Genomic DNA, 14,648 nt, shown 5'->3' with positions numbered 1-14,648 from the left:
ACTTTGTGAATCTTTCACTTGCCTCATTTGTAGTTCCTATTTGAGTAGCATCCCTCATGCTGCAAGAACGTTCTCATTCCTATGCCTTGACCCTGCAGGCCAGTTATTTAAACAACTGCTGCTCTAGTCATCTGCAGTGAACAAAACTTTATTTGACAAAGTAATTACCAGGGCTACTGAAAATCAGCATGAATTTTGGCATACCGTGAAAAACAAAGGGCTAAATCATTGTTTAGAAAAACGATTGAGTCATGTCCTTGAACGTGACATCAGACCTTTCTGCAGAAAACCCTCTTGAACTTTACAAGAAGGAATAAAGTGAGTGTTTTTGTTATTGTAAATGTTAAACGTAAACTATGATAGCATACGTAATTTAATCATATATTTCATCATGTGGAAGGAATTAGGTAAGAATCACTTAATCTTTTTTAACTTCATGTTAAATTAATAGAGTAAAATTTTAGTTCAAAATTCTGCTAGTATGTCTTCTTCACAAAAAAGGTAATGGACTAATTGCTACAGAAGAGACCAATAAGAAATCAGAGATGGTAGTCCCATTTAGAGATTTACATTTATGTTATGATAATGTAGGAATTTTCCATTTTATTTACTGAGCATGACAGTGTGCCAAGCAAGTGGCTACTCAGTCAAGCCCTAGTGGGTGAATTCGAGTGTTGCCCTGAAGCTTTAACTTGGGCATTGTATTGTGTGCTTTTATGTGAGAGCTTTCCTTCTCACCAGTGTGCTTACAAAGAGCACCAAAGAGGTCTGTCTTTGTGATCCTGTATTTCAGACTATTAGCACTCACTCTGGAGTAACCAACGTTTAAATCAAATCCCCTTTGTTCTTCTGTAATTGCATTATTTTAAATGGATTAATAAGAACAGTTCCATTCATTTAAATTTGGTGTTTACAGATTATAAACAAGTTCTTTATCTGTTTAATTTCAGCCAATTACATTCAAAACACAAATAAAGTATAGCTAGAGCATCCTTCATAATCAAGGTGGTATTAACAGTGTATTAACAGCCATGTTTCTGTTTTACAGGATGATGCTGATGTAGAATGGAAATTTGCAAGGGCTAAACTTTGGTTTTCTTACTTTGAAGAAGGAAGAACTCTCCCAGTACCCTTCAACTTAGTGCCAAGCCCCAAAACTTTGTTGTATCTCCTACTAAGAATTAAAAAATTTATTTCTAAACCATTTCTGTGCCAAAAGAAAAGCTTTGAGGAAGATGCAGAGATGAACAAGGTAATTTTTTAATGTGTATACTGACTGATAATTTTAAATGATAAAACCAATTTTAACTTCATTTTTGTTGTTGAGCTGTTTTTCTCATGTATTTCTCAACACAGTTAGCCCATACTGAAGTCAGTCACTACATACAGGCTGTATTTCTTACTCTAGTTTTTAATATAAATATTTGTCTACATCTGCAATCAGTTAAGTCCAAAAATACATTTGTAAATTTACAGTTCTTCCTGCTTCTTGTCACAGAATCAGAGAATAATTCAGGCCGGGAGGGACTTCAGGAGGTCTCTGGTCCAACCTCCTGCTCACAGCAGTGTCAACTGTGAGGTCAGACCAGGTTGCTCAGGGATTTCCAGTCAGGTCTTGAAAACTCCCAAGGATGGAGACTGCACAATCTCTCTGGCCAGCATGTGCCACTCCCTGACTGTCTGGTAGGGAGAAAAAGTTTCTGCTTCTACCTGTTGTTTGTAGCAGCCTTCCAGTACTTAAAGGGGCCCTACAAGAAAGCCAGAGAAGGACTTTTCAGAAGGGCATGTAGTAATAGGACAAGGGGTAATGGCTTTAAACTGAAAGAGAGTGGATTTAGATTAGATTTAAGAAAGAAGTTCTTCACTGTTAGGGTGGTGAGGCACTGGAACAGGTTGCCCAGAGAAACTGTGGATGCCCCCTCCATGGAAAAGTTGAAGGTCAGGTTGGATGGGGCCTTGAGCAGCCTGGTAGAAGGTGTCCCTGCCCATGGTAGAGGGGTTGGAACCAGATGATTTTTAAAGTCCCTTCCAACCCAAACCACTTTATGATTCCATGTTTTCTGTGATCCTCCTGTCCTGCAGCACTATGAAGGGTCCAGTCCCATCTCCTCAATACCTCCCCATACTGGGGACTACTCTTAGGTGTGCCTGAAGCCATCTCCACTTCAGGCTGAATGAGCCCAGATTCCCCAGTGTCTCATTCCAGGGCAAGTGGTCCAGCCCCAGACATCTTGGTGACCCTCTGCTGAACTTGCTGCAGCTTTTTTAACATCTTTCTCACTGTCCTCCAGGTCCCTCAGGTCCTTTATTGCAAAGCTGCCCCTCAGCCAGCCAGTACCCAGCCCGTGTTGCTGAGTTGTTCCTTTCCATTTGTCCTTACTGAAATTCACAGGGTTCCTGTCAGCCCTGTCCTCCTGGATAGCATCCCTGCCCTCAAGCCTATCAGCTGCACCCCCCAAATCTGGCTTTGTCTGAAAACTTGACAGGAGTGTGCTCCAACACCACCTCTGACAACTGATCTTTGATAAAGATGTTTAAAAGGGCAAGTCCCAGGACAAGACCCCTATATTACCTTCCAAACACAACCATTCAGCAAGGATTTTGCCCATCTAGTGGTCCACCCATACAGACAGTAACATCCTAATGTGGGTACAAGCATATTCTAGGATACAGTGTTAAAACCCTTTCTAAAGTCAAGGTATATGACATCTCCAGCTCTCCCCTCATCTGAAAATCCAGTAATTTTATCTCAGAATGCCATCTAGATGGTCAGACAGGTTTACTTTTCATAAATCCACACTTACTTTTCCTAATCATCATCTGCTCCTTAATCATCATCTGCTCTTCCATATGCCCAGAAATGTGCTCCAAGACAACTCAATCAATTATTTTCCCAGTTACTGAAGGGATGTTTGGTGGCCTGTGGTTGCCCAAATCGTCATTTTGACCTTTTTGAAGATGGGTTTGACATATGTCTTTCTCCGGCCTTTGGGGACCTCTCCAAATTTCCATGATCTGTCAAACATGATAGCATATTTACAAGAACATCACCTACTGTCTCAACACCCATGGATGCAGCCCATTGGGTCCAATGGACTTGCCTAGGTCAAGTTCTTTCAGGTAACCCCTAACTTGACCCTCCTCCACAGCTGGTCATTCTCCTTCTCCTTGAATCCCTTCACTAAGCACAGAGGCCTGAGAGACTTGGTGCAGTCTGAGGCGAAGAAGGCAGCAAGTCCCACAGCCTTACCTGAGTCCGCTGTCACTAAATCCCCTGCCTCACTGAGCAACAGACCCACATTTTCCTTGTTCAGCCCTATACTGCTGTTGTAGCAGTAGAAGCTCATCTTACTGCCCTTGCAAATGTCAACTTAAGGTGAGCTTTGTCTTTCCTAAGACCCACCCACACACGCCTGGACAGAGTTGCTAAATTCCCTCTTTGCAGCCTGTCTCTGCTTCCACTGCGAGCACAGCCTGCTTTTATTGTAAAGCATTCTGTTATCTGTTTTATTTATACAAGTGCAGTGCAAAGCACTTGAGTCGATTCATTGCTGTATCTCGTGCTTATTTAAAGAGTTTGTAGTCTATTTTTCCTGCCTTGTCTTGGTATAAATCCACTTAATTGCTTTAGGAGAACTTGGGGCACAGCACATGGTGTTTGGTGGTATTGGAAGTGTAAAGACTAGCACTATTGTAACATGTTAGGGAAGAAGAGCTTTGCAAGATGTAGTGAGTAGAAAGGTGAGCATATGCTAACATTCTAAGAAAAGTAGAAATTAAAAGTTTGTCATGGTGGCAGAAACAAACGTGTAATGGAAATTTTAATGTGGAAGGATCTTTGTTAAAATAGGCACTAAGTAGTCTGACCTGAGGCCTGTTCAAAGTTAGGAGTTCTCAAGTCTCTAGTCAAGAGTCATTAGTCATTAGACTGGGGGCCAGTAAAGAATTTACATGCATCTGTCAGCTCTCTGCCACTGATGTGACAAACATGTTTTCCATCACAGTTATCAGTTGAAGAGGAAAAGAGAAAAGAAACTGGTTGCAATCATAGAAGGAAAAAATGGAACTATAGGGAAATTACTTTGCCTCTGACAAGCCTCTGCCTCTGGTTAAGTTCATAGTAGTCTATAAAAAAACCCTACCAGATATTACAAACACTGTCAGGAAAGTCAAGGTTGTTATTAACTTCAGATGTCTTGTGTGTGCTACTGGTAATTTTTGTAGCATTTCACAGATCTCACTTCATTTTATTTGGGAAATCTAATCCTAATGTATTTAAGACCAAACAGAAGTGATATTACATTTGCTCAAGTTTTTAATAATAAGTGCAAAACTTTTCATCAAGCTGCTTGATGCAAATCAATTTCACAACTTCCATGAGTGCTAGTCATCACTGAAAAATCATGACTTTAAGGAGATGTATATAAAGTTCAAATTAAGTGACGGTGAGAAACAACAAATCAAAGGATTTTTGTTTCTAATTCACTTAATTTGTGACTTTGAAAAGCATATAAGTAAGTTAGAAGCTTATTTTTAACGACTTTTTAAAATGAAATTTATGCTCCCATAAAACAGGTACTCTTAAAAAACCCATTCTTACCCTCTAAGGAAAGAAGCTGGATTTTTATTCCTTTCCAAAAATATATTCAAACCTAGCAATTCAGATAGCTAGAAAGGCGCAAAGTGTAATAATTACCAAGTCTAGGTAAAACAGTAACAGTTGTGTCTGCTTTTACAGCAGTCCCTCTGAAAGAGAGCTGTAAGGATGCAACCATCATTTATCAGATTTTTTCCTAACTGAATTAATTTTTAAACTTCAAATATCAATAGTTTCCACTCACTGCAGATTGTAGCACAACTAATGCTAAATGAAATGCACTTACTCCCCAGCCAAAGAAGCTATAAAACTGCAAATTAAATTTATAAAAAAGCTTTTATGGTGAAAAACATAAAGCAGCAGAGTTGCATCTATTCATTCCTCAGCTTTTCCAGCATGGTGACTGATATTGCCAGATGATTACCTTTTTACTTACCTTTTGGACCACCACATACTGTGAAGCTGACTATCTAAATCTATTAGATGCTGCCATCCTTCATGCTTATAAAAAGTAACTAAAATGTTCTTGTGTCACATCTTGACCCACTGTTGATGATTTGTTATTGTTGAGGCTGTTTTATGGCATCTTCTCAAAGGCATTCTCAGGCTTTTTGAGTTTTGACTTTGGACTCATCCTTTGCTGAGCAACTTGGTGCTGCTGTGACTGCTGAGCAGGGAGCTACTACAAATGCAATGAGCTGTGCAAAGATAAGAAAGGATTTGTCAAGATCAGACCCAAGACTTGGTGGCTGTGTTTATGCTAGTAAATTAAATGTGACAGTTTATCTGGGCACAGAGGCCAGTTCAAGAATGGCTTGCCCCTAGTCAAGTAGTTTTTCTCCCAAAGTAGAGCTGCTGCAAGCTATTGTCCCCAGACCATTCCAGTTGCCAAACGGTGCCTGGGGAGAGCAATAGTTCTCTGGTGCAAGTCCTGTTTTGGAGGACACTAGAAGTTTACTGATAGAAGCCATTGCATTGAACTACCCAGAAATATTATCACATGCTTGAGTTTACTGATTTCAGACAGAAAGACTGTGGGTCTTTCTCCAGCAGAGCCTATATCTTCTCAGTGCAAAAGCAGCAGCAGCACAAGGGTGCGTGTAAAGACAAGAATTAGGATGGGAAGGAGAGAAATTCTGCCACTAGAACCAGCTCTACCCTGATTACCTTTGGCAGAAAATGAAGCCAGCGGCCATCAGTGCTAAACAGCGAGTGATTTACAAAGCTCTGTTCAAAGTGCAGCACACCAGAAACTAATTTCTTGAAACATAGCTACATATAATAATAAAGGCTGTGAAGATGTTTTCTTTCAGGCTGTTGATTAAAACCTGCAGATGTCTTCTGTTTCAGGCTAAAACTAGTGTTTTAAACATCAAGTGAACAAGAAACTCAAACTGTAAAAGGAGAGAAATAAATGAAGAAGAGTTTTAAACAAACCTACTTTAAATTTTATTCTAACTTGAAAAATTGCCTTTTGCGCTTATGGTTCAGGAGTCACAAAACTTGTTCATCTTCCTGAGAAACAGTGGTAGATGATGTATTTAAACCTTTTTCTTAAAACATGGCCCTTCAGAATAGAAATAAACAACTAGCCATTGAAATATCTTTAAACCCTCACTCAAATGTTAACTTTTACTTTCCTAGTATAAGCTAGTGTTTGAAATTTTCAGAAGGGACCTCTGGTTATGGGAGCGCAAATTTTCTGGGAAACCTCCCTTCAGGTCCAAACATGTACAATTTACTGGCATTTCAAGGTGTCAGCTGCTTCTAAAAACTGGGATTTAAAATATTAACAAAGTGCTACAGAAAACAGCTACCGCAATTACACTACTATTCTGATTGCACTGAATTTTAAGTAATATTAGAGAAGGATGATGCTTTCTAAAAGCAATGATCCATGTATGCTGCATTTCTTCTTTCACACAACACTCCTGGAGGAGTGTTTTTGTTAAGGTTTATATCATTGTTTTATTTAAATTACATTTTTTACCCCTCAAGTTACTTACGTGATGAAGTTCAATAGCTACTAACTTAAAAATATGAATTCTAGTTCAGTCATTATTGTGACAGGCTGAGTTTAATTTAGTAGTATTTTTTGAGAGTGGAAAAAGCCGTAGGCGTGAAGCTTAAAGAGACTTTAAAAATTTTTTGTAAAAATGAAGTTATAATAAAATCTTGACACTCTCTGCCACCAAGTGGTCGTTCAGCAACATACAATAGATGTTCTCTCCTGTTACTGTTACACATAGGTAGATTTAATTAAGTTACAAACTTCTGAATTACCTGCTAACTTTCAAGGTACAGTCTGTAGCTAATTAAAAATTAAAACTTTCAAAAATGCAGAGTGCTGAAGGGTCAAAGTTAAGATAAAGATGTTACAGTGTGTCTGGTTTTACAGGTTTGCAGCATCTCACTCATTTAACTGCATATTACAATTTTGCTATTTCAACTGAAAATCAAGTTTTAGTTAAGCACTGGACTGACTTTTGGAGTGAACCAATGTAACATAAATTTAAAACTGGTAACCAACATGACAGATTACATTTAAAATACATGATAAAATGCATACTAAATATTAAAAAATACATAATAAAATGAAATGCATTTGTATATTATACATAAACTGGTAAGTAACAGAATCATGAATGTTATCACAGCTGAAGAAAGAAGTCAGAGATCCAGAAGGGCTGGGACACCAGCTGCACAGCTGGAGCTCAAGCTCATGCCCTATAGCAGCTTTAACCAGAGCGACTTTCCTCTGCCACTGAAGAGGAAGCATATTCTCCCTCTTATTCTACTACATTATTTCCAAAAATTGTGCATCAGGAAACCAGGAGCTGAAAAAACAATAAGATTGTTTTTCTCTTTTAATATAGTAGTAAAGGTGAGGCCTAAGAGAATATTACTAGTTCTAAAATCCTGAAAGACATAGTGATTACACAGTTGTGTAAACCCAATAGGCACTATTTTTTATTATAAATCATATAGATAGCTTAAGTTAAAACATTTAGATAAACCTATGTTTTCTAATATATATGCAAAACATTTAAGGTAACTTTATTCAAGCAAGAAAAAGCAACCATAACTTACCCTTTTATAAATCTTTAACTCAATTTCTATCTAAATTCAGGTTAATATGTTAGAGAGAAATATTCATTATTTATATATCTATATATCTTCTATCATTTTTGCTTAGTCAAATAAACATCTTCTGAATGGATATATAATGTTTTTAATGGTATATGTATATAGATATTGTGAATCTTCCTAAAGAACAAAAAGAAATTCCAGATTCAGTGTAAAGTTTATATTAATTGGAAGTTAATATTTTTTACCAGTAAGTGTAGTTTTTTCTTCAGGAAAAAATCTCAAAGTACAAACCTGACCTAGTGAAAGATACCTCTGCTCCTGGGAGAAGGAGTTGGACTACATGATCTTTAAAGGTTCCTTCCAACACAAACCATTCTATGATTCTATGAAATGCAAAACAAAATCTAAAACTATTTAAGTTATTCCCTGTTTGCAAATTCTTGAAGACTTATTTGCTTTACTCTTAAAGTGAATATAAAGTTATTTGGAATTCTAGAAAACTGGAAGACTTTTAAGGAGCAAGCTCTGCAGCAGCTGGGGGCATTGAGAATTTTAATTGATATTCGCATTGCTGGTTAAATGACTGAATCTGATGCCTCATTCAACCTATTTATAGCTATACAATTCCCAAGGTTTTTATTTTAATCATTGTGTTAGTACGTGTATGTTAGAATGAAGCCCCAGTGAATCTCTCTGCTGAGATGTTTTTATTATTTTCTAATTGACATCTGGTGGATATTTACCACATATTCCATATTCCTAGTTCAATTTATTATCAAAGTTCAACCATGGGAAGTTCCCATTATACCTGAAGAGGTTATAATGATTTCAGTTGCAGGAGAAATGGCTACATGAATGCTTTAGCCTTCATTAACATCAGGCATTGTGTTGTGGGCTCCCTCGACGTGTGACGTGCCTGTATAGCTGCATAAGCATCTAACCCTCCCCTGCTTTCCTCCACAACAAAGTATATCCCTGTGCATCCCACACAGCCTTCAAAGTGCCCCAGTTTACTTATCTGAAGGTGCTTGATGCATTAAGTCACAGAGATAACCAACATGGAGAACCTCAATGGAAGTATAACACAATCCCACAGGATCTGAGACACTGCCAATGATAGCCCCTTGCTTTAAAACAGTAACAATTTTATTGGACCATGTATAATTAGAGAGAACTGAATTTTTAGTGACAGTCCCACTTATTCCTCATCCAGATCAATCATGATTTATATTTCACTTTTTTTTTTTTTTTAATTTCTTGCACTTCTACTCATTGAACTGGCCCCATTATCAATCTAAAGGAATATCATTCATTTTGTGTTGGCAGTTGCTATTCACTTTTACTGCAGCCTAGTTATTCAGCAAGAGTCTGACTTCACCATTTTGTGATGCTTTAGTCCTTCTCAAAGATGGAAATTAATAATGAAGCCTGCAAATTGTATCCTCGGTGTTTCATTGGGGAGTGATGCCCTTTCCTTTCAGCACATGTAGTAAAGAAGATGCTACTCAGAAATGTCAGCTGATAATTTTGTGGTCCCCTGGCATGAACTGCAAAACCAGTTACATTCAGTCATTAGTGTAAAGTGAGGTGAGAAGCAAACTCATGTATTTTGTGGTACTGGATGTCACATTAGTTACGGGCAAGCACTATGAAAGAAAGGCAAGGGGTGATGCTGCCACCTCTCCTTCCTTGGCTTCTCCCACACCCTGCCCTGACTCTTCTTCATCCGTTGCCTACAAAGCTGTGCCGCAGCAGTGCTGTCTTCCTCCTGACATGGATCCCCCTCCCGTGCGCCTGAGGACAAGGGAGAGCCCACAGGGAGGTGGCTGCTCTGCTCTGGTCCCTTGGGTGAGTTAGGAGCAGGTGAGAGGCAGAGGACAGGGAGAAAACTTCCCAGTTCTCACTTTCCTACATCACAGTCTGAAATGGTTTGTTTCAACTCTTGTGATGAAATTCTGCACAGGTACAAGGACTTTAGCACAGCAATTTAATACTGCACAAATCGAGCTTAACAGTTCTGTCATATGATATATGCATGAGGTAATTAAGCATGTTGTTTTTCTATTTATTTTGTACTCCAAATAATGTTTCCATTTCAGCTCGGTCAAAGGAAGCAATCAAGTATAAGAAGCTCAGATGAAATCCACTTAAACAGTTTAAACAATCCTCCAAGGCAATACCAGGTAAAATACAGTTTATTTTTAAACACAGTCAAGAAGTAGTAGAACTGGCAGACAGACAGCATGAGGACAGTTTTGAATTTATGTTAAACAACATGAATCAAGAATAAATCCACAGACCTTGTATATATCTGAAATAAATGCAATGATTTAGGTATTTGCAGTACAATCTGAGGGTGTTTTTCTCTCCTCTTTTTTTCTTAAATGCCACTCTTGTAGTGCAATATTTTAAAGTGCTTGAAAAATGTTTTTAATTGTAGAGACAGGTTAAGCCCTCAACTGCACAGTGTGAATTAAGAAAATCAAAAAGAAACTCAAAATCTGAAGCTGAAGCAGCTCACCTTATTGTGCCACACTTCTATATACTAATACGTCAAGCACTGCAAATATATTTCAGCCCTTATGCTATCAGTACAATCTGTTTATTTGTTGCCTCCTAAACAACTTCAATGAGCCTTTGTGCAGTTTAGTTTAAAGAGACCCATCACAGTCCACATAAAGCTCAGCTATTCTGGTCCAGAAGCTGCTCCTTTTCTTCCTGTAATACTACAAAGCAGGTAGAAAGGAATAAGCAAGAGCTGCCTGGGAAATAGAACAAGATCATCTGAATTCAAAAGGGTATAGAAAAGAAATACACCTATTTAAACCAGACCTATTTTAACCATTTTAAGACAGAAAAAAGTTTTTCCCCTTGGGCAGGCTAATTCCGCTTCGCTCTCACATTATGCAGTATCTGCACAAGTCTATTCCAAAAACTTCCTGACCTTTTCACAGCCAATTTCATTATGATGCAGTGATAGATATGGAGATTACAAATTTATCCCATAAACATGAGGATATATGACTTTCTATTTGAAACATTCTCGGATTATTAGAATAAACTAATTGCTTGTTGACCTTAAAAGCATGACTTTAGTGATGGTCTAGAACCACTAATCTGAGATGACGCACCTAACAACCACCTCTGGTCAGATATATTACTGTGGAGACCAAAGCAGACACATAAATCTATATATTTTATATCTTGTAGTGAAAACAAAAAGGTATTGTGTTGTCATGGGTTACAAAGATATATCCTCAAAGGTAATTAGGTACCTTGTTCTCATTCAAGTAATTTGAACTAATGGGAGAATCAGGGGCAGAATTCATTTTACCTGCAAAGGTAAAATTTACATCTCAATTTACTGGCCTAGGTTGCCCTTATTATTGGCAGAAAGGGTAGTCATTCTAATGGTGTGATTTATTTGATGTCTGAAATGAACTGTGCTCTCAGATTTGCTTCCTCTATCCATAAATGAAATTAAAGGTGGCTGCCACAGGTATGTATATTTACATTAGAAAATGTCTATATTTGATTAGATGAGTCCCAGCTGAGATGCTTACATAACTCTTAGAATTTTGGGTCCCATTTTCTCTAAGACTTATATTGGGAAAAGATAACTTATCAAATGTAATATAAGAGTAGATTAAAATAAACTGATGGCAAAACAGTTTAGTAATTGGCACTGCTAATCAGGGTCATTATCTTGTGGTAACTATATAAGTTGGATGGTTCCACATGGAAATCAAAACTGCAACTGTATTAATCATTCTCATAGACTCCAGTGGTAGGTTAAGCTTTATGAATCATTACATTCGTAAGATGTGTTTAGTTTTCTAACTGTCATGTAACTATATGTGCAGAATCATAAAGTTTAAATATCTACTGTAGATGAAAACAGAGATTTCATATTCCTTTGACCTGGTAAGTCCTACACTGAAATGTCTGGATGCAACAGAAGGGAACAGAGCTCATATTTTGAAATGTCATAGCAATACTAAAAAGTCCAACTAAGAAAACTGTTTTTGTTTCTTTCTTTCTTCTCTGCAGAAAATAATGAAGCGTCTCATTAAAAGATATGTACTGAAAGCTCAGATAGATAAGGAAAGTGATGAAGTCAATGAAGGTGAGTATAAGTTGATGAATTGTATGCTTACCTCTAATCAGAGAATCAAAACAAACTAATTAAAGTGGTTCCATGTGCCACTTGAAAAATATGATTACCAAATCCTTAATCCACTTGACATGATTACAAGTGCAAGAGGTAAAACTAACATGAAATCAAAGTTAAGGAAAAGATGTGGCTTTCTGTCTCTGCTCTGCCATCAGAAACTATCACTATTCTGAGGACTTCTTGTGATTAAGTATTCCTACTTCTAGTAATGCTAATGCATTTCTCATGGTGAGGCTGCATTTAATGCAGCAGCTGGTTTGGGGCACTGCTGTATGAATTTTCCCTTGTGTGAATATGTGTTTGTATTGGCGATTCATATATGGGGATACACATGCTTCAGCCTTTTTTGGAGTGATTTATTAGCTGGAATCAGCTAGTGAATGCACTGCACAGAAATGGTCTCATCTGTTTGCACCCTTCTGATGCTGGAAAGACAGTGTATCAGGAAAAGGAGAAGGCTGCTCTCTTTTGGACAGTGAGAGGTCTTGTTGCTGGCCAGGAGGACTCAGGCACTCCTGATCTGCATGATCTGCAATAAAGGGACCTGGGGGTGTTGGTTGACAGCCAGCTGAATGTGATCCAACAGTGTGCCCAGGTGGCCACTAGCATCCTGGCTTGTATCAGAAATAGCGTGGCCAGCACAGCTAGGGAAGTGATTGTCCCCCTGTACTTGGCACTGGTGAGGCTGCAACTCGTATCCTGTGTTCAGTTTTGGGTCCCTCACTACAAGAGAGACATTGAGGGGCTGGAACGTGTCCAGAAAAGGGCAACAACACTGGTGAAGGGTCCAGAGCACAAGACTTATGAGGAGTGGCTGAGAGAACTGGGGTTGTTCAGCCTGGAAAAAAAGGAGGCTGAGGGGAGACCTTATTGCTCTCTACAACTATCTGAATGGAGGTTGCAGTGAGGTGGGTGTTGGTCTCTTTTCCCAAACAACAAGCTATTGGGCAAGAGTAAATGGCCTTCAGTTGCACCAGGGGAGGTTCAGATTGGATATTAGGAAATATTTCTTCACCAAAAGGGTTGTCAGGCATTGGAACAGGCTGCCCAGGGAAGTGGTTGAGTCACCATCCCTGGAGGTATTTAAAGGACGTGTAGATGTGGCACTTGGGGACATGGTTTAGTGGTGGGCTTGGCTGTGTCAGGTTTACAGTTGTTCTCAATGATCTTAAAGGTCTTTTCTAACCTAAATGATTTTATGATCTTTCTTGCAGCAGAACAGCAGTTTCCATCTGATGGATCATTTGAGATTTTGAACTGATGTGATGTCTCACAATTTTGCCTTCAGATTTGATTCCTGAAATGCATCTTCCTATTCCTATCCCTAAGTTACCATTCACTAACAGGCACAGAACATACACTTATTCTATTTTAACAAAGAAATCCAGAGAAAGCCCATCATAACTGTGAGACAATCATATATGCTGTTTTTTTCCTTTGTTTTTGAATAGTGTGATCTTCTAATATCTGTTACAGGTGAACTGAAGGAAATTAAACAGGACATCTCAAGTCTCCGGTATGAACTCCTTGAGGAAAAATCTCAAAATTCTGAAGATCTGGCAGAACTTATAAGGAAACTTGGGGAGAAACTGTCAATTGACTCTAAGGATGAAGAAAGCAAGAGATAACCTAAATGTTTAAGAAATGCAACAATTCACTTAAAGCCATATTTTTGTTTTTCTGAAGTCTAGCTCACATTTCTACAACCGATTCAGAAATTAAATAATTTAAATTCTGTATTGAAAAACCACAGTGGCAAATCCTCTTGGTCTACAGGAGGGAGGAGATACCACTTGAGTAAAGAAACTTATTTATTCTTTACCTGCTGAAGAAGAGTTAATTTAAGAGAACTTCTAATATTCAATTTACCTCTTTTAGAATACCATTGGAATCTTGATAAGCCCAGTCATGAAAGATTAAAAGCATAAATCTAAACTTTTCCTACATTAATTGGTTATTTTTGCAAATTTCCTTTTGTAGATATTCTTACGTATATTTTAGTGAAGCAAAAGAGGAAAATTCTAGGCTTTTACATATTTATATCAACAGCTATTTAATTTTTCAAGCATTCCCAACTAGCAAAGAAAAAGCTAACTGCCTTTCTTAAAAATGTGCAAGATATTAAAATAATTTATTTTAATGTTTCCTTGAAGAGGTAGATATCAGAATACTCAGAGCACTGTGTTATACTTTTCCCTACTTATCCCTGTCACCACTGGACTATCCTGAAAGATACCTAGTTTGCTATGGGAGTTAGCATATTAAGAAATAAATATTTTTCACCAAGTTTATTGAAAAGCAATTGCTGAAGCCTGAAGAAAACTTCTTTAATCCAAAATAATTAATCTTGAAGATCTGATCTGTTCCAGAATTCCGAAGTTCTCCAGCTTTCATGTCTTGAACTAAAACTCACAAACTTTTGGGTAGAGGTTTGAATTTAAAGCTGGTAACACATTTATTTAAAGTGGAAGACACTAAAATGTTAGGTGCAAACTCTGTTTCTGAATTCTGAGAATATCATGTATTGAGGACCATGTTTCCCCACAGATAAACTTGTTTAAATCATTGAATTTTGTTCAGATCTATCCTTACAAACAAAAATATGGTGTTCCAAAAATTCATGAAATGTCATCTTCTATGGATTTGCATTCCTTGTCCTTTTTTCCACTCGAGAAAGCTCAGCTCTTGTGCTGTATTCGCTAGGACTCCTTCAATGAAGAATCTTCACTTCATGTTATTAGCAGAAGCCTCCAACACTTCCACCCTGCCCAATGCAATACTTCTATG

At 37.9% G+C, this 14,648-nt stretch overlaps 1 protein-coding gene across 1 annotated transcript in view; it reads left to right on the top strand.

Moving 5' to 3' along the window:
- Positions 1-13,879, top strand: part of TRPC6 (transient receptor potential cation channel subfamily C member 6) — a 104,748-nt gene extending 90,869 nt beyond the window's left edge. The window contains exons 9-12 of the mRNA XM_032991171.2: positions 1,049-1,252; positions 9,787-9,870; positions 11,738-11,813; positions 13,338-13,879. Of these exons, the coding sequence (XP_032847062.2) occupies positions 1,049-1,252; positions 9,787-9,870; positions 11,738-11,813; positions 13,338-13,489 (516 nt within the window). The 3' untranslated portion in view covers positions 13,490-13,879. The remainder of the gene's footprint in view (positions 1-1,048; positions 1,253-9,786; positions 9,871-11,737; positions 11,814-13,337) is intronic.
- The last annotated feature ends 769 nt before the right edge of the window (positions 13,880-14,648 follow it).

Source organism: Tyto alba, unplaced genomic scaffold (assembly GCF_018691265.1).
Source record: "Tyto alba isolate M040663 unplaced genomic scaffold, T.alba_DEE_v4.0 Super-Scaffold_2, whole genome shotgun sequence".
In the NCBI taxonomy this organism is placed as follows: Eukaryota; Metazoa; Chordata; class Aves; order Strigiformes; family Tytonidae; genus Tyto; species Tyto alba.
Note: the sequence above shows the minus strand (reverse complement) of the source record. Positions and strands in the feature narration are given on the sequence as shown.